Genomic DNA, 27676 nt, shown 5'->3' with positions numbered 1-27676 from the left:
CCAATCTTCTGAATCTTACATTAGAATCCAGTTACAGTCTGGGAAAAAAAATAATTCAGGGCTTGTCTACCTCACCTCCAGCTTTTCTTATTTAGTAAGAACAATAACTATGGGTCACTTCAAATGGTCAGAGCTGTCTGTTTCCTTAAATCTTTCTTTGGATAGACTGAGAAGTGCTACTTTGAGATTTTTTTTCCTATTTCCTGTATCAACTATAGCAATCTGATGTAATTCAGGTGGAGGACAGTACTTCTAAATCTGTCATGACAATAGAACTGTGTTCAAATAAATGAATGCAAAAATAATACTTAACCTTATTGGCCTAGTGTTACCCAGAGATGTAAAAAACCAGAGACTGTGACAGATCAGGTGACATCAGTTTTTCCTTAATACTAATATTAGTAGCAAGCCTGGGGATATAGAAAGTACTGTGCAGTTCATTGCCTTCTTTTTGAATGATCAAATCTCTCTGTATGAGAAGGGCTATAAATACTCTCTTTGTTTATTCTGCAGCCCAAGGGCAAATCTATGATAGAGACAAGATTCTGCAGCCGCAGAGTTATAGAAAACTCAGCATTCTGCTGTGCCATTAATAGAAGCCTCTAAGTACTTTTAAGATTACCTAAAAATAAGACAGTGTAGGTCTTCTGGTTTGTAGACAAATTCATTAGAGACCTGGTGGAAAGGTAATTCCTTTCCATACATAAAAATGTATTGGTAAACAAATCTTCAGAAGCAACGTTTTCTAAAGAATACCTTACGCAAATATGTGGGTAAAACTTGCACTTAAGTACATGCCCAATGTGAAATTCATATCTAAATTAAAATGCAATAACTTGAAAATGTCGGTTGTGAGCCAGCCAACATGAGAAGTCTCTGTAATCAAGGTGCTTGGCACTTGTAGTGAAAAAGGATAATTCTAGTCTAAACAGATTCTGAGGCTACTACTGCAAAAAAACCCTCATCTGTTCCATTTCGCTTACAAATAGACCAACTAAAACTGCCCACAACCAATGGCTGTAAGTAGCACTTGACTTTATCAATAGATAATGGTATAGCACCAATGACAAAACTTGGTTCAAAGCTGTAATGCAAATGAAAGATTGAGCTACTGGGACCTCCCTGGATGTGGACTCCAGCACATTCCTAGACCAAGCAGACGTGTCACATGTTCTGTTTTGAGCGCCCTTTGAGAATTAGATAGGATTTCTCCTTTTGTTACTCCTCCTGGGTGGCTGTCTCAGAATCCCAGTTTAATATAATTCTTGAGCAGTTTGTAGCCATTTTTCCCTTGTGCTGATCTGTTTTTATTGCATAGTTAATGTTTCCCATACTTTTATAGGAAGCTAACATATCCCTTCACATGATTTTGAAGTGCTCTCTTAATAGCATGCTGGAAGAGAGGCTCTCCATTCCATTGATCAAAAGAATGGTCAGGATTATATGCACCACTTCAAATACTGTTCATATATACTCCAGCTTGTAGTAACATCATCAATGTTGCTCTTTTTTACTGGAAATATCTTGCCTTAGAGAGGCTTGGATTGTATTTCTCTTTCACGGGCATATGAGGTTGATGATAGTTTTGTTTGGCTATTTAATCCATAGCTCTCTTGGATCACTCTCTATGCCTGAGGTCCCAGAAAGAATTCTTGTTATTACCCTTTATGACCTTGCACTCTGTATAATTAATTTTCATATGATTACTATTACTTTGGCTCCCAAGGTCATTCACTTCTACTATGATAGCACAGGTCCCTTCTGCATGGATAATTCACCTCAATAATGTATTCTCAACAAATTTCAGTTGCATACTTTTATTTTGAATGGTAAGTTTAGCAATGAAAGTGTTAAATAATATTTGCCCTATGTTGGCTTTTGAGGATGCCACCTAGAAAATTGTAAGAACAACTTCTAGTCCAGTATTCCTCTACAGTCTGTGTAAAGAAGGTAGATTCACAGTTTATCTAGCATCACTGAATTGTTGCTCCTTGCAGTATTTGAGAAATATTTCCAAATATTACATGAACCTTGTGCTTACATCAATAAGGATGATATTTATACAGAAAGTAACTCGAATGGAATACAAAGGTTCTTAAATGGAAAACAGGTGCCTAGGAAAACAACGCAGGGATTTTCTGTACATTTAATTTAGTTGCACCTATGCAATATAGTATTAAATGTCTTAGTCTGAAATGGGTAGTAAAAGACAAACTGACAGCAGGAAAACTATCTCTCATTTGGAAAATGACAAGTCTGTGTTTCTTCTTTCTTTGAGAAGAAAAAAATACAGTTCTCTACAACAATATAAAGCAATGCTGACACCTACAGAGAATGTATGTAAATATCAACTTAGAATTTGCATTTTCAGTGAGGATTTCCAGAATTATTTCATTAATTCATTTCCAGAACAAATGAATTAAAGCAAGCTCTGAGAACTTTTAAGAAAAATAAATCTTTATCTTCTGCTTAGGTCAGTCCTCCGTAAATCAGACAAAAGTTTGAACATAAACTGTATGCTTTGAAAATTATATAATTTACTTTCAGTTAATGTACACTTCCAATTGCAGAAAAATAATTTTTTTACAAATTGATTCACACAGTTGTGGGGGACCCAACAGCCAGGAACCAAGCCATCAGTCCGATGTGCATTGCTGCACAGAACCAGGTTTCCTGCCTCTGGTGGGCTGTGCCCCCTTCCCTCCCCCACTGTCACACAGGATTACATTACATTTTCAGCCTCTGTGCTCAGCCAGCAGGTCTATAACAACCTTTGTGTAGTAATTGCCCATATGTGGAGCAGCTAAAGAAAAATTAGCCTAACATATTGAGAGATTACATAGATGAGGCATAGTCCCTTTGTGTGTTTGTTCCCCAGTGTACTCTGAGTTATGCAAGCTGTGATTCTCACCCCACTGGTGCAGATAGGTGAACTCCTTTCTTTCTAATCATATGATAGGCATTTTAAACATATAGTGGCAGTATAACTAACAAGGAATTCTCCGCACTAGTTGTTTTCTCAGAGGCAGTTTGTAGACTTGACGGTACCTTGCTTAAAATCATGATTTTGCGAAGTGACCAAAGCCTTGACAGGAGGCACTAGGCCACTTAAGCTCTGGGAAAATGGGAGACAGCAGTAGTGTGCTCGCCCAGTGATCGTGTCACCCGTGCTCCTGCCACCACAACATCTGGGAGGGTTTCAGGTTCTCAGTACGGCTCAGACCCAGCCCAGCTCGTGAACAAATGGTCGGTCGGGATGGCCGAGTGGCCGGAGCGCTTGCCTTGGGGTTCAGGGGGGTTGACCAGGAAGCTACAGATCAGCAGGCAATACTGTTCATTAAAGACAAGTCATGATTATCTTGATGGAAAACCCCGAGTCAAAAGCCCTCGTTCCAGGCCTCTACTGCCGCTTTGGAACTGAATGTATCACAAGACACTAATAAGTGTCTTTGAAAAATGGGCATGTTTAATATCCCGGAATCTTTTCAGCTGATAGATAACGGTGCTTTACCCGTCAGATTGCCAAGATCTTTAACTGTTTGGACTAGTTACTGTGTATTTTCATTTCTGTTGGCAACCACAGTATTAAAGTTCTGGTGTGTTTATTTTTAGCGTTAGGTAGAATTGTTGCTGTGCTTTATCAATAAATTGTAGGAATGAAAACAGTAGACTCGCCCTTTTCATACTATATTTGTGGCCCTAAAAGTGTGTCTACACTACGTATGTAAGTGCATGCAAGTTTGATATATAGCGTTACCGTATGTGCAGACACATACTCTGATGCGTGCATATGACCACCGAGTCGATCTTAGTTGGGGGCACGAACCGCGTTAAGCAGGGGCCGCTCCCCTTCGCTAACGGCACCGTTGCGGTTTCGGCCTGTCATTCCCGCGTGAGCCTGGGGCTCAGCCGGCCCCGGGTCAGCCCCGCTGTGCCGCTGCCTCTGCCCGGGGCGCCGCCGCCCACGCTCCGCCGGCCGTTCCCGGTGCCGGGGCGCACCCGGTGCCGGCCGCGCACCCACCGGGGGCCGGGGCTGTGCCCGCAGCTCAGTCGGGCGGCAGCAGCGCGGCCCGCAGGTTTGCTGCTGTGCCGGAGGTGGGGGTGCCGCTGCGCTGCACCCGCGCCCTGTCCCGCAGGCGGCGCGGGGCGCCCCGGGGTGGGGGTGGGGGGCAGCCGCGGGGGTGTCCGCCCGGTGCCCCCGGGAGCTGCGGCAGCCGCGCCGCCCGGGCTCGCGCTAGGGGTCGCAGGGCGCCCGACAGCCGCCCGAGGGCGGGGGGGGGGGCGGCGTCCGGGCCGTGCTGCGGCTGCGCTGGCCGCCCCGGGGCGGCGGGCTTGGCCCGGGAGGGAAACAGCCGCCCGTTCCCGTTCAGCACTACCGAGGCTGCCCGTGCGGTGCAGCTTCACCGGGGCCGGCGTTCGCTGGGGACCCGGCCGGGTGGCGCCCCCGGTGTGTGCGCGTGGGACGGGCGTAACGAACCGTCCGCAAGTACCGGCCTCTTCTCCCAGGGAAGTCCCTGAGCTGCCACTGCTGTTTCAGCACCGCTCTAGCAAACTACCTGATTCACTTAATTATGTCCACACCGAAGGACTGCATTAAAAATGTAGGCGACACCAATGATATTTCTTGTAAACGTGCTGACTCTGAAGTATAACCACGGTTGGGTTTCAGAAGAGGACTTTCTCATCTAGTTTGCCGCTGCTTTTTAAACCAAATCTCGGGCATGTTCCTATGTCTGTATTTCCCCAGCAAACAAATACTCTGCTCCTGTGGTGACAGCAAGGATGGGAGTTAGAGAAAGAAACGTAACAAGCGATAACGGCAAAAGATCCAAATTTACTGATGGAGACAACTGGCAAACTGCTCTGTTCCCTATAGTAAATGGAATGTGGACAGGAGTAGGAAACTCGCTCCAGATACATCAAGCAGCCTTATTCTGAGTCAACTGAAATATGCAAATATCAAAAGCTGTATTCAATAAATAGTTGGACATTTAACACCAATTGAAGTAATTTCTTATAAAGAAAAAATAAAAATGAATGGAAAGTAGAGCTGAGTGACTAAGTAATGGCTTTCAGCATTATTTATGTATGCATACAGAGAAAAGAAAACAGGCTTAGGAAGGAGAAGTAGTAGAAGAGCTTTTCACAAATTGAAGACTGACTGAACCATTCAGAAGTCATGAGCTATCACTTCAGCAGAGTCAACTCTTAAACCAGCAAAGTATTTCTGACTGTTTTCACTGGTAGCATTTTGTGCAAAATTCAAAGGTTTATGTTACAAACGTTTCTAGTACAAGGATTTTGATAGTGTCTTCTTGCATTAATCTCCAATATCTGTCCTGCAAACCGCTGCTCATGCCATTTGCTGAAAAAGGATTCACACAGATACACATTGGCTTAAGGTGGATTGAGTTAGGGGGTTTTTTTAGTTGCTTGGAATTAAGCAATTTAATTTTGGAAGTGGTTTGATCTCAGACTTCAGTTTGTGTCCTGTATATCGTGAGTGTGTGTGTATGTAAAGGTATATGTGCACACAATCACCAATAGCTATCTCTACAGTCATCCGTAACATCTCTAGTATTGCAAATTGTATAGCTTTGAGGAGAGGGGACAAAAAATTAATTGCAAAAGCTTAGTGTTGTAATGGTGCTGAAGGAAAACTCTACTGAAATGGCTGCAAGTTGAGCTCAAATTGTAATACATATGTATATTTGCTATATATGTGTAATTACTGTAAAATGTGTATTATTTACAGCCAATATCGATTGGTGTTTGCACAAAACTATAACCTTGGTGAGTGAAAGACCATCCATCTTTAAAATACAATAGGATCCGTGAATCCTCCAGACAAAGGTTATTAATTATTGCTGCATGGTGCATCAGTGTCATCTTTAAAAAAAAAAAAAAGCTTATGCTGCATAGTCTTGTAGTAAAGAATTGACAATAAGAACAGTAATGATAATTGTAGAGAGAACAGGGTCATTTGAATGCAATTAAATTAGTTTTGCCATAGACATTTATGACCTTATGCCACTGAAGGTTAGAAAAAGGTACTAGCTAAGCCAGCTTAGGTATATGAGGATTTTTTGGAGAGCTGCACTGTAAAATTCAGTGGGTATGATAGTACCTGTATTAATGAAATATATTTTAGACAATGTTGAAAGGGGTAAAAGTTCTTTGTCTGGTAGAGAACTTATGTAAATATTATGACAAATGAAACAAAGCTAATAACTACAGGACAATATTGCTGTCATTGATAGTGCTTGTATCACAATTTCTTACTGCTTTCTGTAAAACAATTGCTATTCTTACTCCTGGGAGTTGGCAATATGCTTTATTTTCAGCGACTCGGAGTTAGAAGAATAGATTGTGTCTGTGTAGAAAACCCAATTAGGGCAGGGTTCCCCTATATGCTTTGATTCCTTACGTCCCATCTCAGCATTTTTCTGTATGTGCCAGAGAGGTTATCATACGTGATAAATTACAAAGTAAACTAAACCAGAGAGTTTTCATCTGAGCGTATGGCTCAAAACAGTGAATTCTGTTCTGCAAGGTGCTGAGCTGCCTCATCTTCTAGGAATGAATGGAAGATCAAAATGCTCAGCAGTCACTCAAGATCAGTCACTCATTAGAGGCTTTCTTCTGTCAAAAATCAGCCGCTGACCCCCAGCTATGTGACAGTATGCTGATACTGGAGGGTAAGATTAACCCTGTACACCTAGTCAGTCTCATTCAATGTCACTTCTCAGTCTAATAGCAACATTTGCTCATAGATGAAGGGTGAACAGGTCTAGGAGTAGCAATGTCAATGTTGTAGTTTGTTAAACTTACATTATCATATAATTGCCAAAGCAACTATGTTCACCAGCTATCAATAGCTAGAATGATAACTGATAAGTGATCCTGCTCAGCTCCTGTGGAAGTCAAAGGCAAGTTTGCTGTTGACTTTGACAAGGAGCAGCCTCTTACAAAGTTGAGAACTGAATCCTGAATGCTTTACCAACTTGTAAAAATAAACTACAAACTTCAAAACAAACATATTTTAGCTGTTTTTTGCAAGCTAGACAATAAAGTAAACCAAATAAAATCAAGTTGGCAAACATTTAGATGTCACTTTTTCATCTGGCAGTCTCCATCTATCTTCTGAAGAACTGCAAGCTAAGCTCTGCTAAGCTCAAAGCTCATAACTTTGTTTTTTAATTAAGAGGAGGGCAGGATGCCTCCTAGTACTTGGAATGCAGCTGGTTTCAGACAAGTGAATATTTAATATGACCTCCTATACTAACCTCCTTTACCTTCTAGCTTTGAACGTTGCTTTAACAATTAAGCTCTTCTGGGCCTGTGTTTAAATAGCTGTCCACAGCTACTGCAGATTGATTTATTGCTTGATGAGGATCAGGGATGCTGAGCAAATACAGAACAGTTTCTAATTTAAGTAGTGCACCACTGGTTTTGTTGTTGTTGCTTGATTACTTGTTTTAATGTCAGTGTGTGTTCTCAATGTAGTTTTATGCTCTTCTGCAGTTTTTAGAGCATTAAAAATGGAGACAGTGTAAGACACATGATGTTATAAACAGAATCTGGTTGGATATCTAATATTAAAATTCCCTGACACTGCCTGCTGATAGGTATTGTTTAAGTTGCTTATATACCTTTGCTTAATTGTAAAGATTTGGAATTACATTTGCCATGCTAGGTACCTGCTGCAAGCTGATTTTTAATCTCTTGTTCTTCAACCTTTCTTTTAAAATATTGGCTTAAATTATGCAGGTATTTGAAAATGAAACTTGCAAATATATGGGTTTGCTCGTAATTAAAAATCATAGCAGTATTTTTGGAAGGGCTTCAGTATGTTCAGCCTGTAGCAAATGTAGTTAAATCTTGAGAACAGAAAGGAGGAGAGTAGCAGCCCTAATGTCAAGGGATGTATCCTTTTTTTCCTTTAATGTTACCATAGACTTAAATATCACCATGGTCAGCAGCTCTCTCACCCGAGCGTCTCACCTGCAATGACATTTTACATCACCGTTTTGAGCTGCGCCTTGCTGGGATCTGGACCTTAACTGGGAAGCAGCAATGATTTCACATGCTCAGTGCACCTGGGTTGTACCTGCGGGATGCAGAGGGGAAGGCTGGCTGACTCGAGCAGACGGGGAAGAACTGATCTTGCGGCATGGTAAAGTCTGCACGAAGCTCCTGAGAAAGAATGTGGGATGTGATTGGGAGAAATCGGCAATGGGAATGGCGGACATCTATTTGGGACAATGAAATTGTTTGCAGAATGAAACTGGGCTTGAGAAGTAACAAAGTTTGAAGGAAAAAAGGTAGATGGAGGGTTGCAGACAAGGAAAACTGCCTAAAGAGCAGTGTAAGGGCTGGAGCTAGGGTAACTGTAACTGGGAAATAAGGTCAAGGAGCAAGACCAGCTTTGTGGTGCGTACCTGGAGTAAAGAACAGGCAGGAAGGTGAACGTCAACATAACTAGAAGTTAAAACGGGTGAGAAGGCTTGAGAAAAGGATCAACTAGATAATGGGAGTGAAAACAAAACAACAACAACCAACCCTGCATAGCTGAAGATGAATCTGAAAGTGAGAAGTCCCAGAATAAGATTAAAGAGAAGTGCAACTAGGACAGCTGGAACTGGGATGAGAATCAAAAACTAGCATTAATAAGTTAAAAAAAAACCCACAACAAAACAGGGATGAACAGCCAAGACTGAAGACAGGTTTAGAAATAACAAGACAAGATAAGGCAAAATATGGTCATGGAAAGCAAGCAGATGGGATCGTGCTATTAAAAAACACCCTCTCCCGGAGCTTGGAAGGGATCCCAAGATGTGCTGTCCCTCTCCTGCCAGTAATAGCTGTGAAATCCAGTGGTGAAGAGAGACACATCTTTTCAAACACTGGGCCAAATGCAGGACTGCCTACTGGTGCTAACAGGCACTGCATGGAGGAGCAGATGATTCAAAGTGGTGGTTTAATTATGTGAGTGTCATTAATGATGGGGTTGTTGCTGGCAGGAGACCGGTCACGTTTATTCTAGAAACTGAAGGAAGTATTGAAGGAAAGGAATTACGGGAAGAGAAATAGTGTCTAAAGTCTTCAGAGAGCTGAACAGCTTGAAATTTGAGTCTTGGCCCTTGCCTCTGCCACAGAGCTCCTTGATAAAGCTGGTTCAAGGCTTTTAAATTACACTTCTTGCTAATTACTTGCTTCTCAGTTTTAGATGCCTGAAAACTCCAGGGTTTGAGTAGAAGTAGTTTGGGATACTTGGGGAGTAAAATTACTGCAGCTGAAAACAGCAGGAACCAGGCCTTGAAGAAATAAGGTTTTCTACAATGCCAAGTCCTGACAGGTCTATGAGATGTCAAACCAGACAATTTGCAGCTGTTTGCCATGTGTAATATTCATATCCTGTCACAATATCCCCTCATCTGAGGGGTGTACTATGAAACTAAACCGATTAATATTTTTGAAGCATATGAATACTGTAGCAACAAACTCCATAAAAAGCCCATGAGGAAATCAATAACTCTGTATAGAGAGCAGCATCTGAATAAGTGTGTAATGAATAAAGCATGGGCTGCGCTTTCAAAAATAAAACCAGAAAACAACATTGAAGAGCTTCTTGTGAATTAAGCACGGAGGTCTGTAGAAAAGAATTGTATGTGAACATGGAATGAACAACTGTCATAGTACAGGAGTGGATGTGGGAGACAATGGAGAAATAAGGTGTCACAGGTGAGCTCACTGCTGTGAGGATCCTGAGTGCCAGATTTTAACTTAAAAAGTTTAATTTTATTTATCTAGTTTACTCAGTTTATATTTACAATTGTTTATATGCCTGTTACCGTAGACAGTCTACTTGCCACAATGCGCTTTCAGCTTCAGTGTTTCCCCTACAGACTTAACAATTTTGGGAACTGCCAACTATTTAAACATGGTTTCAGCAGTTTTGGAAGTGCTGTAGGTACCTCTGAGCAAGGAACGGGTTTGTAAGATGATAAAAGCAGGAAGGTAGCCAGCTCCTGCTGAACTTCACTGTGTTAGCCTCCTGAAAACTCCCACGAGTCCCAGCCCCAAGGAGCTGACCAGCCATGGTCTTCAGCCTTCAAAGCTTTAGGCATGTGCTGAGCTTGATGCTTGTGAATAAGCCCATTGTGTCCACCCACCTAAAACGCCACACGAGATGGAGGCCTAAGCAGGAGACAGATAGCTAAAGAATGAGGAGGAGGTGTGAGCAACGATGTTTCAGATGTATTTTTTTAGTTCTGTGATTGTGTCTGTCTTTCTTACATACTTGTCCTTTTTTTTAAAGTGGTTTTTTTTTTTTTGTATGTGGGAAGAGCAGAAAAGCCTCCAGCTTCCTGGTTTAAAAAAAAAAAAAAAAAAAAAAAGAAAAAAGAAATACCACCACCACTTTTAGCATAACTGTATTTACCATTATCTGTGTCCCTGTAATATACCCCCAAACCAGAAAATTTAAGGGAAAAGGGAAAATGCTTGGAGTTTTGTTGTTGCTGTTGTGTTCCTTTGGTTGGTTTCCTTCCAGCTTAAGCATTCTGTCTTCCTGGCTATGTGTTCGTTTCTTTGGAAACGGCTGTAGGATGGATTTTTGATTGACTGTGTTGTCAGATGGATTATCAGAGTTGTGAGCTTTTTGGAATGGTAGACATGAATGTGCGATAAGAAAAATATATTTTGTACCTAAAATGTTTCAAAATTTTGCATCATGAAAGAAGCTAGATTGAATATTTAATGGGTTACTTGGGGGGAAAAGTTTATTCTTTAAAAAAAATATCAGCCAGTTTGGTTACTAGGAAAAAACTTCTCTTAATGTGAGCAAAGGTTTTTACTAATGTGACTGGGGGGAATATTCATACCTAAGCAATGCAGAATAGTTCCTGCAGAGCTGTAACGCTTATTTTAAACAGTAATACTAATGTGTAGCTGTGCTGGATTACAAGCAGAAAGCAGCTTTCACCCTGACCTATACACACATTTATTTGTTACATCACGAACATGCCCAGGTTTCTGCACAGGTCCCACCTGGCATTCCCGAGTGTTTCGTGCCTCAGCCAGGGCTCTGCCGAGCCGCCATCCTCGCACTGCCACTGCCGGTGGTGCTGCTCTGCCAGCCCTGGCGGTGCTGAGGTCAGGGGCAGGTGCCGCTTGGAGGCTGAGGGTGACGTCAGTGCCTACCTTGCTGGGAGAGTTAATCGCCCGCCGGAGAGAGACTCTGATCATCTTCTCACTGGGGAGACTGGTGTGCTCAGGATCGCATGTTGTATGTTCGATCCTCTTGCTGAAGCCGTCAGGAAGGTCAGTGTTCCGAAGGCTCTGTGGACAAACGTGAGCTTGTTAGGCAGAGGCCGTTCCTCTCCGGGGTGGAGGCACACGGGCTCAGGAAAGAAAATTAACTTTGTAAAGGTGTGCACGTATGAAACAAGACTGGGCAGAATGACAAAACCAGGTTAGGGAGGTCAGTATGTGAAATGAGCATGTAGTTAATGGCATTGTAAGATAAACTGTCTCCTTGGCGGACATAAACAATAACAGAAACTAGCTTTCAGATCGGATCAAACTGGTTTCTCCAGCCAATGACAGCCCACCGAACTGTGACACTGGGAAGTGAAGGGGCCGTCGGGCCCGACGCTGCCCTGATGGATTGACAGGAATGGTCTCCGGTATCTTCCCTGGGGTCTGTTCCAAGTGTCTGGGGTGGCTGGGCACAGCCAGCACCCTGAGGAGGAGGGCAAGGGACAGGCCACAAGTTTCCTAGGCTTTCCTGTGATCTGGTGTGTGGTGCCTTCTGAGGGCCTTGTGACACAGCAAACCCCGCTGCCGGGACAGAGAACAGTTACTCCTTACGGAAGGCTGCAGCCTTTCAGTGGTAGCTACTCATTCCTTGGCTTTCAACTTGGGAGCAGCAAGACTGAGTTGGGAGTAACGTGAGCACAACCTGGATGCCAAAAACATAAGGAAGCACAGCACATGGATGCTTCTGAGACACTGCTGTTACTCAGTGCTAGGCTGCGTAATGCGCCCTGTTATTAAGCTGTTATTAGCTCGGTCTTAACCAACCTTTCCAGTTTGAATGGTATGAACTGAGAGAGTGCCTATCTATAGCAGCGCTCACCCTTCGCCCGCAGGAGCGCAGGGGCAGGCTCGGGGTGGGCAGTACGCTCTGTCGCGATTTTACCACTCCGCCAACCCCCACCCCGGTTTTGGGAGCAGCTCAGCCTCGATAGCGGCGACAGCAAGCCGTGCCAACCCCGGCGATAGCGGCGACAGCAAGCCGTACCTTCCCCCCGGAGTTTGCGTAACCGCCTCCCGGGCGCTGCCCCCGCTCCCCCGGCCCCCCCGCACCTGGGGCGGCGCGGGCTGCCCGGGAGGCGCTGCGCCCCGGGGCCGCGGTGAGGGGCGCCCCGGGGCCGCCGGCTCGGCCTGCGCTGCTGGCACCGCCGGGGGAAGGGACTGTCTCCGGATTTCCACCCTTGCGCCAGGGGGAAGGAGACCGGGAAGTGCGGCGGGGCAAGCGGAGCGCTGCCCCTTTCAAAAGCCCGTGTTAAATGTGACACCCCGGCGAAGTGAGAGCAGGGGAAAGTCCCCGCTACCTCGTCGTCGTCGTCGTCGTTGTCGTCCCGTCCCGTCCCCCCCCCCCCCCCCCGCCCTTTCCCATGGAAACTCGTAAGAGGAGGAGGAGAGTTTGTTACGGAAAAGTCTCACCTTGGTCTGAAACAGTTCTAGGCGTTCCTGCAGGATCGGAGCAGCACGTCTCGGGGGAGGGGAGGAGGCAGGCAGGGAGGGAGCGAGATCTTCAACTACCTATATATATATATTTATTTTTTTCCGCTTGATCTTACTTTATCCCTGCAGCACGTATCTCCACCCCCTCCCCACCCCCGGGCTGGCCGCGGAGGAGGCTTTGCGCGCCGATCCCCGCCCGGGCTCAGCGCAGACCCGGCCCCGCCGCCCGGCTCGGCGCGCCTGGGCGCTGGCGGGGCGCAGCAGAGGGTCCGCGGAACCCCGCTTGGGAAACACACCTCCGCCGCTTCCCCGGAGAGCCACGTGAGAGCAGGGGAGCCCGACTGCAAGATCTCAGCGCTGCCGGTGCCTGCTGCAATCTTACTTTTTGTTTGCCTTGATTATTTTCTTTTTTCTGTTTGTTTGTTTGCTCTTACTTTCATTTTGGAACCGGTTCCCAGCTGCTTGGCTGAACTTCTGGAGACCGATGGACCTTTTATATTGCTTTCCTCTGTTTTAAACAAACTATGGACGCTTAAACTTTTCTTTTTCCCCCTCCCCCTCGCTCCTTAACCCCCACCCGTCAGCTCATGGGGCTAACACTGCAAAGCAGACGCAGCAGAGGGAGGAATACACAGGCACTGATTTATTTTCCCGTCTCCTAAATTGCAGCTAATTCTTCTCATCGTCCTCCTCATCACCCGTTCTCTCGAGCTTTTTTTGGCTGCCGGGTGTCGATCTGTGCATTGTTTTATCTCATCTCGATTCTTTTGTTGTTGTTGTTGTTGTTGTTTAAATGCCGACCACTGCTTATCTGGAGAGAAAGCTATATGGAGATAGAAGCATATAGTGAATGCGTGTGTGTTTCCATAAGACTATCAAGGGAGCAGATCAGAAGCAGCCTGGATCCTGACCCTGACTGTATGAATAAGTAAGCAGGATGCTGACGACTGTGTGTTAGTTGCCTGTAAGGTTTTCGTAAGTTAAAGGGGGACGGAGGAGGGGGGACAGACCAGAGACAGAGCTTAGAGTGTTTGTGCAGAGGGGGGGAAGCTCTGACACTTTGCTCCCTCCAGCATCGCTGCTGCCTCCCATCACTAGGGCTCCGCGGTTTGCTCCAGCGCACCCCCACCCCCCTACCCCCCCACCCCCGCTCCCTTTTCTTTCCTTCCTTCCTTCTTTCTTTCTCGTTCCCCCTCTCCCCGCGGCAGTTTGCTGATGTGCAGCCCGGATCCATCTTCTGGCAGCAGCAGCGGGACCGGGCGCGGCGGCGCGGCGGGGCGCGGGCCGGGCGCGGAGCGGGGCGCGGACAGCCGCCGCCGCCGCGGGAAGTTCGGCGGGGGCCTGACAGCGGGGGGACGCCCTGACGGACGGGATCTCCCGGCCTGAGCCCACCCCCTGCGCCCACCCACGCACCCGGCGGCTTCTCCCTGGCGAGGTGGCGGGCCGCGGGCGGGGGGGCCCGCGGCGCTCATGCTCCTCGCTTCGTGCTGCACCCGCCTGACCGGGGCTACCTAGGGCGCACCGTCTGTCGGACCAGCCTCCGGGTGGAGAAGGAAAAAAACCCACCGACCCCCACCGTTCCCCAAAGCTGTGGTTCCTCCATTCCTTACCCTCCTTTCCCAAGCCGGCGTGGACAGCGGAGCCGGCCGCCTAATTCATCTGCACCCTGCCCGCCCTGCCCGGGGGAGGATGAAGATGCTTTGCTGGAGGATGGCACTGTGGCTGGCCGGGTGGACTGTCTGTGGGAAGCCTTCCTCCTGCTCTGGCCTTGATTATGACTACACTTACGATTTCACTGAGGAGGATAAAGCCGAGGCGATAGATTATAAGGATCCTTGCAAAGCCGGTAAGTGACTTCCACGTCTAATACCGCTCCCCATCCCCTCCCCAGATGGTGACTTTGTCTCGGCTTTATTTACGGCGCTGTGCGTGAGGGGAGTCCCGGGCTCACCTGCTCCCCCCCGGGGCACCGGCTACAAGCGGAGCCGGAGCCCCGCGCCCGGCTGCCTCACCTGGGGAAGGTGCCCGGGACCCGCTTCCCTGGCGCGGCGGCGGGCAGGGCAGGGCCAGGCGCCCCCGCTCCTCGTCCCCGCCGCCGGCGTGCCGGGGGGCCGGGCGGCCGACACACGCCGTCGCCGGGCGGGCGGGCGTCGCAGCGGGGCTCAAAGCTTTCGAGGCGGCACCGTGCCCGCTGCACCGGCCCGGCCGGGCCCCGCAGGCGGCGCCGGAGGGTGGCGGCTGCTCCCGGGGCCCTGCCCGCCCCGCGGGCCGCCTCTCGCCTTCCCCCAGCTCAACCTGTCGCCCCCGGGCAGGCAGCCCCTCTGCTGGGGCGGGCCCGGGGCGGGCCCTCGGCACCGGCCGCCCTATGAATGTGCATGTGCTGGGTGCGGGCCCGAGCGGCGGGGACGGCACGGTACGGCACGGCACGGCGCGGAGGGGCCGCCGGGCTTTGGGCCGTGCAGCTCCACGCGTGCGTGGGGTACGGGCCGCTCTGGTGCGGCGTGTGCTGCGGGCCGGTGCGGGCCCCCCGCGCTGGCCGAGCCTGTCGCCAGCTCTGTGGGACGAGCTGGGTTACGGCCCCTCGCACCGTGCAGAGCGGCGGGCGCTGTTCTACGTGTAGCCCACCGGTGCGGGACTTGGGTCTCCTCCGCTCCGGGTCCAGCTCTCCATGCTCTCCAGCGTTACCGGCGGGCGGGGCCGCTGTGTGCCGGTACCGTGTCCCCGCGGTGCTCTTGCCACCCACCCCCCGGCGCGTTAGGGACAGCCGTGCCCGCGCCCAGGGCCAGCTTCATTGTTTAACAAGTGCTGAAGTTTTCCAGCAGCCTTCTTTGCATTAATTAGGTATTTTATATCCTAAAAACTAGTTCAGCCAAGGGTTGCGTTCACCATGTCTGTGCGGTTTTGTTTAATTTATTGAGGAGAATGTGGTGAACGTATACGCCAAATATGCAGAAACTCTGTTTTTCTAATCACAAAGATATTTTGTTCCGAAGTGTGAAGCATTAGGTCCTACTTGCTTACAACTAAGGAATGCTCAAATTCAAAAGGAGCTGCAGCAACTGCAAACAAACATTCTTTTTTCCCTAGTTAGCACTCAGAAATAAATATATGTGAGTAACTGGTCATGGTTAACTTGAACTGTTTTTATTCTGGTCTGTTATTCTTTAGGAACATTCATATGCATAATTTCATGTACTGAGAAACATGTATTTACTCTCAGTTTGCGGTGGGATTTTTTAAGTACTTCTTGTTTCATAGTGGGAATAACTACAAATTGTAACTCGTGATACTAAGTGTTTTAAGGTTATGCATGAGAGAAAGATAACAGCGAGAGAGTGTGCAATGCGATCAGCATTGACAATTCTCTGCCATCGTTTTGTTCAGAGCAAGAAACATTTCTTTGAAAAGTTGAAATACTTTATGGAAGTTATTGTTGCTGCATCTCCACAAGGTGCTTAGATACTACTGTGATGAGAGGCAGATATGTATGTGAAGTAGTTGTGTGTAGTTCCTGTTAGTCTTAAAAGCAATAGCTGTTGAGGTTTTCCTGTTCAGTAAATGGCACTTTTTAAAAATTATTGTCTATGGTAGTTCTTCAGGAATGAAAATGTATGTCACCATTGCACGCTAGGTTTCTACCATGTACAAATCATTCTTAAGAGAAATTAGAAAGTTCTATGTATCAATGAAACTGATCCTCCAACAGTACTTCCCAATTACTTTTCCCACTAAACCTTCCCTAAAGACTCTGTTAATCTTAGCCTGTGAAGTACTGGTACTTGATCAAAGGTGACGGGGTCAGTGGATGCTCAGTCTGTTTTAGCAGCATCGCCCGAACGTGGTTCTGGTTAGGTCAGGTCTTACCCGCTGGGGTGGGTTTCTGACTCGCATGAGTAATTTCACTGAAATCTGCCATTAGGATGGTTTCCACGTTGAGGCCCTAAAGAAGGACAAAGGCAGGCTTCACACTGAGGGGTGTGAGTTGTGCACACTTAAATTTGTGTGGTCGCTCAATGTGTGAGGTAACAGGATAAAACAAGATAGGCCTTCCTGAGATTGTGTTCAGGGTATGAAGACTTTGTATCTTAGATAAAATTAACACCTGCTCCTACTGCATCTCGAGGGCCTGCAGCTGAGGCTGTAAAAGTGCTCTTTGCTTTAGCTGTTCAGGCTGGTAACAGGTTCCAGATACTAGCAAATTTCTGCGACTTGGCAAAACGGGGGAACACCCAAAGTCTGCTAGGCTTTTACCTAGTGATACGCTTCAAAAACGCCAGTGAGATCCCTGCAGATTTTACAGACATGCTAGAATAATCTGACCTACCACAATCTGTGAGCAAATAAAATGCTTTGAAACCAGCCACAGCTGAGATCCCCCAAACAGGCTGATGCAAGATGGATTCACCTCTATTTAAGTTACTTGCATTCTGTTCTTTCTCCAGTGAGTAGTGTTTGCTGCTTAGTTTTTATTCTGTGGACCACATGAGAAAACATTCGTGATCTTGTGACAAAAAGCACAGTACGTGAGGCCTCAGATCTATAGTTAGAGTTACAATTCTGTATAGATAACTCTTTATAGATACAGTCCTAACTGTTGAATCAATCTTTTTGGTAGATCCTTTCTTCCCCATTTTTTCCTTTTGTGGAAGAGCCGGAGAAATTAACCAGAAAACAGACAGTCTCTGAGACGTTATTTATAGGTACTAGGTACTCTGTGGGTTTGTCTATGGGTATTCTGTATGTATTTTAGCATTTTTATAGGGAAGGGTTCATTTTAGCTAGTGTCACTAGAATCACATTGTTCCTTAATTCCCAGCAGTGTTGTGCAGGGTGCTACAGAGGCTGAAAAGTACATTTTCTTACAATGTTTCCAGCTTTGCAATAACGGGAGTCTGACATGCACAGTTGGTCTAGGAGTTGTTCCTGGAATTGATATTTCCAATTGCATCTAAGTGAGCAGCTTTTTCATGTGACAACCCCAAAGTTCTGTCTCGGTAGTGACGCCAGCACCTTGGGAGCCCAGGGAGAAGTGCCTGGAGAAATGTTGTGATGGTGTTGAGGAGAGGAGTGTTGGTAAGAGAGTTATTGACATTGTGCAGAAGAGCATGATGAGCTGTGTGGTTTCCTGTGTGTTTGTCTGCAGACCTTTAACCTGTGTATGAATTTTGGATCGTGCTACTTCTCCTTACAACAAGCATCCTGGCATGCTGTAACAGCGGGATGTGATGTAACAGTTTCTGTGTTTCTGATGTCTCAGATATTTCCTTGTGTCCCTCTGCAGGATGTTGCCCTCAGTGCTTACCGTTGTGAAGTTCAAGTGTAAGGCTTTCTTAGTTCATCTTCCAAGATCTAATTTGCCAGAAGATGTAAAACTGGGAATGCCATACTCATCGCAATGTCAGGCTTTAAAGAACCTCAGAACTTAGGTCAGCATTTGTATAAATCAGGTATCATTCAAAAAAATAAAATGTCCGGTTAGATTTAAATGGGTATGGTCAAGCTTTTTTGGATTGCAGCATGCATCTACATTTATCTGTGGATTCCTGAAATTTTGCTTTTTTTCATTCTTACTGCAGCTTATAACATATTAAGTATATGTATTTCTCAACATACAGAGTGAGATGGGTCAGAAAAGAATTTCCTGTCCTGTAATACTTGTTCATACTTAGTTTATAGTACAGGTTTTTTGAAGCCTTTTGGGTTTTTTTTCCCTAAAACACCAGTCCGTCCGTGTCCGTCCCCCCCCCCCCCAAAAAAAAAAAAAAAAATGTATACATACACACTCTCTGGTGGGATCTTCCACTTAAAATACTGTGAACTATGGGAGATTAGGCAACAAGTCTTAGTTCTGTTGTATATCCACATCACTGAGGACTGTTCCAGCCTCTGGACAGCTGGCTGTGCTCAGATAAGTCTCTTCTAGCATTTGCAAGGTATTTCACTTCCTAAAAAAATTGTTAAAGGTTTTGGGAATAGGCTCGAAGTTGAATTCCTTGATCTATTGTTTTTCCCTGTTGTGGCCTACAGTTGTCTTTGCACTAGAAATTCTGTCTTGCACTCGAGAAACTTTTCCAAAGAAAACTTCCTTGAAACTCTTACATTCTCACTGTAGTTTGGATTGCCTTTGTTTGTTTGTTTTTGTTGTTGTTGTTAACACAACACACTTAATTGGGATTTTTTTCTTTCAAATTATGCATGAGTTGCTTGCCTTGGAACAGTAGATTTTCATTTTGTTCCCCAGTAAAGCTAGATACACATGTCAAAAGGATAATAATAAAGAGAAACAATTGGATTTACAGCTTCATAACTTGGAAGTTGATTAGCTTGCTGTTTGACTAAGAACAAATTCTGTATGTATGTGTGTCTGCTTGAGAATAAGAAAAAGTAAGAAAGATCCTCCCCACTGTGCCCATGTCTCCTTCCTGTGAGAATCTAAGGAAGTTGTTTGGTTTCTTTGCACCTTTATAAATAATAAAAAAGTTCAAATTGTCTGTAACAGAGATACTGGTATTTCCCACCTCGCTCAGGTGTGAAACCTTGTTATGTATTTGTAACCTATCTGAACATGAAAAGGTGGTGGTAAATGTTAAGTATAATTATTATATGGTGTCATCTGTAACTATAATCTCAGTTTTGTTTATGTTGCTGCAGCAGCAGCCTTCTATACTTCTAGATTGTTTCTTAGTTTGTCTTGTATTCTGGGACGTGTTTTCAGCTGTAAGCATGCTAATTGTGCAGTCTGGTAATATGAAAACTCTTAAAACCTCTGATTATACATTTTTAATCTGTTGTGTGATTTAGATAATCAACATCTTTCATCTTTATATTTCAGTCATGCAGTAAATTGTAAAAGATATATTGTGCAGCTTGTACTAATATAGAGGTGGTGCTGCTAATGTTACTTGCCAGATTGACAGAACTGTGACTCTTCATGTAGTAAACACGTAGTGTAGGCAGCTGAAACAGAAACAAGCTTTTCTGAATAGTCTGTCCCAAATGGCTTCCGTCCTGCTGTGGATAAACCTACAAGGTAAATTATACTACTTAAAAATTCAGGGTTTAAGTCTCTTTTTTTTTTTCCTCTTCTTTCTTTTTTTTCCCCAAATTCTCCAGCATTACTTTGTCTGGGATGCCCTTTAACGTGGTATCTCAGCAACTTCGAAAGAGATTTGTGTGAACATGAAGTTCTTTTTCTCCTAAACTTCATTGAAAAGATTAATTTAATAATGAAACTCTTGGAAAACTGTATTAATTAATATATTTGACATTCTAACTTTGTGAATATCCTTCCATACCAAAGGCTTAATTTCATGTCCAGACCACTTTCCATGGGGATCTGTTTCTGACTGTATTTGTGGTGTGTCAAACAAGTGACCTGCAAGGAGCAGTATTACATCACTGCAAAACAAGCCTAATTGACAAATCTAATTGAGCTTGGAATCAGGTCCCCCAGGCAAGCTCGGAAACATTCACCACACCTGGATGTCTGCCTTATGTCATTCTTATTGCCCCTCTGGAAAACAGGGTTGATAGGCTTATGACATAATTCCATTCACTTTTTGGAGAGAAACGGTCACATCTGTGGTGCGTAGTATTGACGGAAAGGCTGTAAAAGGGAAGAGTCAACTTCTGGTTTTCACAGGCGCAGGGGACCTTGTGCAGGAAAACAGACATTTTTTTTTTTTTTCTTCCTGGATGCGTTATGGGACACTAAATTTTATAACAGTGAATAAACTAAACCAGGGGAGAAATCTCTATTCTTTGTTTAGACAATGTGTCTTTATCGTTAAACTGAAATAGGTTTTAATGGTCTAGCTTTAGACTCATGAAAAATATTATGGCTATACAACTTTTTTTTTTTTTTTGTTTTATTTTTATTTTTAGTAGAATATATCTGAAGGAAAGATGATTCTAAGAGTATTCCAGAGCAAAGCTTAAGATTTGGCCTTTCAAAGCCCTCAGCAGGATGAGCAGCATGTGGTAGTGTTTTTCAGCCTTCTCAGCCTCCTTAGGGTCTTTCCAGTCTACTTGTTCCAGTCGTTACTGAACACAGCCCGTTCCTCCCACTTTGACCACAACCAACCTCTGTCTGCCTCTCTACTACATCCCTTCACAGCTACAGCAACTGAAAGTGGGACTAGAGAAATCTTTGTGTCTTTTTAGTTCTCTCAGGGTATTTTTCTTGGCTAGGAAGGAGCTAAGGGCTAATCTTTTAATATGTTTTAATGCATATTCATTCTCCGTGTCTGCTGCTTATCTTCTACTTCTTTCCCTATCACCTCTTCCATTGTTCCTATGACAGGTTTCCTTGCTTCTGGGTTCCCCTTCTCCACTGAATGCATTTTCTGCTTGCTTTTCAACTTTTTCCAGTGTTCCCTGACCAGTCACCTAGTCCTGTTTTTTCCCTTGGCATATTCTTCTCTTGCTTACAATTAGCAGTTATTCCCCCCAAATATAACTTCTAGCTCATCATCAGGCTTTCGGTAAAATTGTCCTCTAATGCTTTTGATAGTTCTGTAGCAAAGGAACTGGGCAGCCATGCCCACAGCTGGAAATGAGGATGAGGATGGGTGTGCTGTGCCTGACCAGCCTGCTCTCGGAGGCCTCGCACCGAGTGCTTGGTGGGATGCCAGTGATCCGTTAAACACCGCACGTCAAACCCTGAAATACCCAGCTATAAATATTAACACAGACCACATACGTGGACCTTCTGTTTCTGCTGGACTCGTGCACCTAAATACCAAGATCTGATGTGAAAACTGTCCTTGCTGAACAATGAAGTAAGAGTGCTGGAAGTACTTGAAGTGTAAAGCTTGTATAAATAGCCATGCGCTAGAACAGGTTGAGCTGGGGAGTGTGAAGGTGGAGGCAGTGCTGTGGACATATGTAGCGTGTCAGTGTGCAACCCTTGTGAGTGGTTGCTCTTGCAGACTGCTTCGGAGGCAGTTCCTACTCGTACAGATACTCAGATGACTTTTATTAGGATTTTTGCCTGAGTAATGCTCTGCAAGTGCAAATTTTGAGTGGCTATAAATCTGTGAGCATCGTGTTTGAAAATATTTGAGCACAATCAGATAGCTCTTACAGAGCAATAATGGTCCAAAATGTAGGGTTATGGGTTTTTCCTTCAGTATTTAAAAACAGATTGTCAAGACCAAAATGCCAAGAAATCAATTTTGTTCTAAAATAGCTCCTGATTTTTTCTTGAGGTGTGTGAAACATGATGCCTAATAGCATATGCAGTGTGTATTTGATGGGTTTATTTGCTATATGTACTTTATTGAGATAAAGTCTATCAATAGTTGACTAGGAATTGATTTTGAAATATTTTTATTCACTTTGATGGTTATCAATTATATCATAGAGCAATATGGCTGGACTGAGGTATCCTTTTAGTAATCTAAAACATATGAACATTCTTACCAACAACTTATATTACATGAAACACTTAAAATTATAATTTTGCTTAAATTATGTGGGAGTTTCAATTTTAAAAAAATCCATAAATCGTGTCTAAAGCTGGTGCTATGCAGCAAAATAAGTTCAGCTGTGTCAGGACTGTTGCTGTCAGTATAATGGCACATCTTATCAGGATTCAAACTTTCAGAGCTTTTAGGCTGGTATTGTCATATGTCACTGACAAAACATCAGATTTTTATTATTACGTTAAAGAGTAGTAAGTATTGGAACCCTGATCAGGGAATAACCAACAGAATCAGGCCATAAATGCAAAGGAAAGATTTTTATTTTAAAACTTAATTTCTAAATTCAGATTTAAAAGCACTGAAAATACCTGTCTTGCTGTCCTGATGAATTTTATCCCTTTTGCTACAAAAACTGAATGACAGATACATTGATGCATTTGAAAGGTGCCAGTAACTCTCCAGCCACATTGTGCTCCTTGGGTATTGTAAACTGTATGATGGAGTTTGAACTATCAGCTGTTCGAAGAAGTGAGGGGGCATGGACATCAGCTGAGAAGGATGTATCTAAAGAGCTGTGCAGATGGGTTACATTGTTCTCACACTGGTAGCAGCAGCTAAACATTTTTCCAGTAATAACTCTAATTATTATTAAACAAAAATGAATCCATTTTACTGGTGTCTGACATTTTAATAGGTGCTAGTTAGGTATGTTCTTGCTGTCGTGGGTATTGTGTCACTAAAGACCTTCAACGTTTTTCCACTTTTCCAATAAAGCATGAAGAATTTTGAATAGGGCATAGCAATTCCAGGGGGTGGCCAAAAGGCCAAGCTTCTCTGTTTCCAAATGATGTACACAGGCAAGCAAAGAAAATGATTTCAGATGGTTCTTATATAATATCAGGATTTATTTAAACAGTTTACTTGCACAGCCAATTATATTTGCTTTCATGAAGAGTAGTTTTAGAACAACTCTGCGGGTGTGAGAACATGACTATGAACTGCCCAATTTCTCCATCTGGTAAAATGTCCTTGTATTTATAACGAACTTGCATAGATCTTAATTTTCACTTGTACTTTATTTTTTCCCCTATACTCAACATTATTCTTACAATTGGGCTCTTCAGTTTTGTTTGCAGGTGGGTTAAGCTCCGCTACTTGACAACTGTTTCCATAGTTATCCCTATCTATTACATCCCTTTTAAAGGTGTATATACATCTAAGCAGATTGATAAATTAAGTATTTTGTGTCCAGCCCTTTTCTGATGAAGAGCATAGCTTGTTTCTCTGCAAAACCGCCAGAGTCACGATGAAGGCATGTTACTCATCTTTTTGTGATCTTCACTTTAGTACCAGGTTCTTCGATCTGTCCATCAACCTATCCTTCTGTCATCATATAAACTGCTTAGTCTTTCTAACTATGCAGCTATTAAAGACAATTGATTCAGGACTAAATTCTGGAATTCTGATTCTGTTGTTACTGAGATGCCATAATGGCATTATGTTCTGAAAAGTCATATAGATTAATCTTTCATGCCTGAAAAAGAAACTATTAAAAAAAAAAAACACCCCAGAAACCCACAACAAACCCTCAGACAAAAAATAATAATCAAGCCTATAAAATAGCTAAGAAACCAGATTCATGAGGCTCAGTGTTTTATTCCACAAAGATCATTGGAAAAACTGTTTAATGAAAACAGGGTAAAAGGATGTTCAAGTTAGGAAAGAGAAAATGAAAGAGAAGGGGTGTAATAAACATGTACAGTTTCTTAAATTGTACAAGAAGATAAAAAGAGAAGATTTTTATTTCTACTCCTATTAGTGTGTTTAGTTCTGAAGTGGCAAATTCAGAACAGAGACAAGGAAATATGTGGGTTTTATATACAACTCTTTTTTAGATTGAAGTCTGCTAAAAGATTCCAAAGAGGTGGTATTTGGATATACATTATGTCACTTACATAGCTAGCAGGGGTTTTTGAAGCTCTGGTAATTAATAATGATAACATTTTCAAGTGGACATTATACCTCATTCTTTGGAGTTCAAGCCAGTCTTTAGTAGCTGGAAACCAGGATGAACCCTAATGTGTGGCAAGATTATCCTCGTCTACCTACTGCAGATTCTTGTTTCTGTCTGTGAAGCAGCTGGTGGTGACTGCTGTCAGAGACAGGATCTTGGATGTGATCCAGTGTTGCAGTTCCTTTGTTCCTCAGCCCTCCCTAAATGCCATTTCAAAAACTTACGTCTTGTAGCATGCCTGAAAGATAAATGCAATTTGGCTGTTTTGGGAAGTGAATGAATTGCAAAGCTCAGTGTGACTGTAATGCATTGACCAACTGTATTTGATGAAAATGAATGTATGCAAGCACGCAAGAAGAAAACTATTTACCTAATGTATGTAGATTCTCATTATGGGTTTGGTGGAACACTTGTATACATGCTTATCTTTAAACACATGTATGCACATGCTCACCTGATTACCTAAGGAAGTACCATTGAAGCATGGGTACCTGTGGAAGTATCTATACAGCAGGATTCTTAAAGTTGCCTGTACAGATTGTGGGGTGCCTTTTTATTTTTTTTTTTCCCTACACTTGGAAACGCCACATTAATCTGTGTGTTAAACCTGATCTAGAGGCTATTTAACTCACTGGGAATGTTTCCAGTTACTTTAGAGATAATATTTATGGGTGGAAGAGTAATAAAGTGCAGAGCTGACTAATTTACTCCTGTGTACTTGGGCTATGGCTCGCTTGTATTCATGTGCTCACATGCTCTGCAGGCACATTAATGAAGGCAGTTGGATTTTTGCCCCAGTTTCTGTAGTTGTCATCACTAACACGAGAGTATCATGAAATCTTACATTCAGTGACCTTGTGATTGCAGGTTCTTTCTTGCTGGACTGGGGTGTGAAAAAAAAAAATCCAGCAGCTTGCAAGAGCATCTGATTCCTCCCCCCTCCAAGAAGCCTCAGGATAAGACTGGATTTAGATTACTGCAGCCTTTAGAGATAGGTTTCTTCATGTCATAGCTGAATATTTTATTAATTGTTCAATTTGATGAATGGCTAAAGATGCTGACGAATATGATGGTTGCAGTTGCATATACAGTTAGTTCCTTATCTGTGTGATTTCAAGAAATGTAAAGTTAAAGATAATAAGCCATTTGTTACAAAATACAGCAGGCATGTGAAACTGGTGTCAATGAAGTTTGTAGTAATATCAGCAAAATCACATACCATTAGCTAAAGTTTGACAAGCACTGGAAGTCTCTTCAGTAATTTACAATATCCCCAAATTAAAACATTTCCTATCCCAGAGGCTGCTAGAAGCTAAGGAGATCTTGGAAAACTAGGAAGAACAGGTGTACTAATTTCCCCATTTATTTAATGTTGAAGAATAAATGGTAAAATAAAAACAGAGCAGAACGTGTGATTATTATTATTATTTTTTCCCCAAAAAAAGCTATATGTAGTTTGGATGGATTACAGAAACTCTAGATTGCAGTATAGACCTAAGTATCCTTATGACATGGCCTAACGGTGCAAATCTTGCATTTAACCACACAGTTTGTTACTTTTGTGTTTCACAAACTTCTGTTTTCTGATGTTGTTTCTCCGGTGTGTTGAACTTTAATCATGGCCCAAGTGAGAACTGCAGGTGGCGAGTCTAGCTTTGACCAGGGGTTCTTGATTGAAGAAAGTCCTTTACTTAGCTTTAGTTACGGAGTTTTCTGGAGTTACTTGACAGGGGAAGGAAGGAGTAAAATCTTTGGCTATAATGGAAACATTTTCTTTTTACAGTTTGTAGATCCTTTGACCCCTGAATCGGAGGACTGGTGGAGAGTAGAGAGAGAGTGTGTGTGTGTGTGGGGCTTCCTCTTTTCTCCTTTGCTTTTCCCTTTTCTCCTTTGCTTTTCCCTTCTTTTTGTTTGTTTTCATCCTCAAGAATGCAGATAAAGGACTAGCAACCCTTTCACACATGAAGTACAGGTGAAAATGCAGAAACCCAGTCCAGGTCTTCTGGATGTTTTTATTCGTAATACCTTTACATTGGAAGAAGCTGAATTAAGTATGAATTGTAGCACTGATGGATCACAGTCAGCGTGTCTACAGAAGCAAAACTTGGGTGAAGAAAATTTATAACATAGGTTCCCTTTTGCATTATGGAAGAGATCCAAATACAGAGATGCCTCCTTGATCAGTAACTTCATTTATGGAGATGTGCAGGTCCTGAGGGGGCTAAAACTGAAATGATAGAGAGAAATGCAAGCTATTCTATGGTGATTTAACTCAACAATGTGTAGAACCAGCTAAAGTCATGAGAACTTTTTCAGCTGGGACAAAATTACTTTTTCTTGGCTATCTTGAGATTTTAAAAAAGTGTCCGTTAGATTTATTTGGAGTATGGTACAGCATTCCATCACATATAATATATTTTTGCTCATTCATTGATCTAGTCATTCTAGGCCCAAAGCTGTAGAGGAATTCAAAGGTTTCCTGAATTATTTAGAAAGACTTGATTATAAATGTGAATGTTTTGTCTTTCCTAATTATGAACAAGCTCAGAAAAAAAAGAGCAGCCCTAAGGAAAAACATTTAAAAAATTGACATAAATAGTAATACTCAGTTCTTGATTTTATAGGAGAAGAAAAAATACTTGACCCTTGGTTTCTGCTCACATACTCTGGCTTAGCTTCATTAACCTAAAATATCCCAGGTCTTATCAGTGGAGACATTCTCCTCTCCTTCCAACAAGCAGATGATGTATTGTGGAAATCAGTGAAGAGCTAGATAAGATTTTGAATCCGCTTTTATGTGGTAAAGCGGCAAGTTAACATCCCCATTCTTACGCGCTAACCAATTCCGGTTCGTTTTAGTTCTTTATGGCTGTTCTGGTGTCAAGATAACCCCTTTCCACAGCTGGCTGTCCGCTGGAAAGGAGGATGCCCAAGGCATGCTCCTGTGCTGGCAGAGCTGCAGGGACTCCTTGCCCTGCAGGGCGCTGCCGTACACCACTGCCACTGCCACTTCCCTCCTCCCTTCTGCAAAATCTGCTTGGATGTAGTTTCCCTTCTTGTTTGTTGTCTGAAGAGTCATTGTGTTTGAGTTTGGATAGGTGAGAGGTGCTTAGAGAAGTCATAGGGAATAAACTGCCATCACAAAGTGCTGCATATGTTATCTGCCAGGGGAAGCCAGGTAACCGGATAAAAACTGAGATGCAGACAAGAGTGAATGACCCTGTGCTGAGCCCTCCGAAGTCATAGATAGCAATTTCCAGCAGAAACTTCTGGCAGCGCATTTTGACTGCAGATTAAACCGGTCTCTGTATTCAGTTGCTGCTAAGGTAGTACCTTTTAATTAAAAACAATGATACATATATCAAAATTCCCAGTGGTATTTTATTCCAGCATGTCATTCAGTTAAATATGGATGGGTTGCTCTTGCACAGATCTTTTGGTTTTGCTTTTGCGCTGCTGTGGCTTCATGGAGCTTCATGGCTCC

The 27676-nt window shown here is 43.7% G+C and overlaps 1 protein-coding gene and 1 long non-coding RNA gene across 2 annotated transcripts in view; one reads left to right on the top strand and one right to left on the bottom strand.

The window, feature by feature from the left end:
- Positions 1-10610: 10610 nt before the first annotated feature.
- On the bottom strand, positions 10611-14478 carry LOC130156680 (uncharacterized). Its single transcript, XR_008824557.1, has 3 exons — positions 14364-14478; positions 12733-13576; positions 10611-11343 (listed from the first exon to the last, which is right to left on the bottom strand). It is a non-coding gene; the product is annotated as an uncharacterized LOC130156680 (long non-coding RNA).
- The window catches only part of TLL1 (tolloid like 1), a 139881-nt gene continuing 124994 nt past the window's right edge, over positions 12790-27676 (top strand). The window contains exon 1 of the mRNA XM_056355300.1: positions 12790-14599. Within this exon, the coding sequence (XP_056211275.1) occupies positions 14443-14599 (157 nt within the window). The 5' untranslated portion in view covers positions 12790-14442. The remainder of the gene's footprint in view (positions 14600-27676) is intronic.

This window comes from Falco biarmicus, chromosome 1, assembly GCF_023638135.1.
Source record: "Falco biarmicus isolate bFalBia1 chromosome 1, bFalBia1.pri, whole genome shotgun sequence".
Lineage (NCBI taxonomy): Eukaryota > Metazoa > Chordata > Aves > Falconiformes > Falconidae > Falco > Falco biarmicus.
The sequence above is the reverse complement of the archived record's forward strand: the minus strand, read 5'-3'. Positions and strand labels throughout refer to the sequence as shown.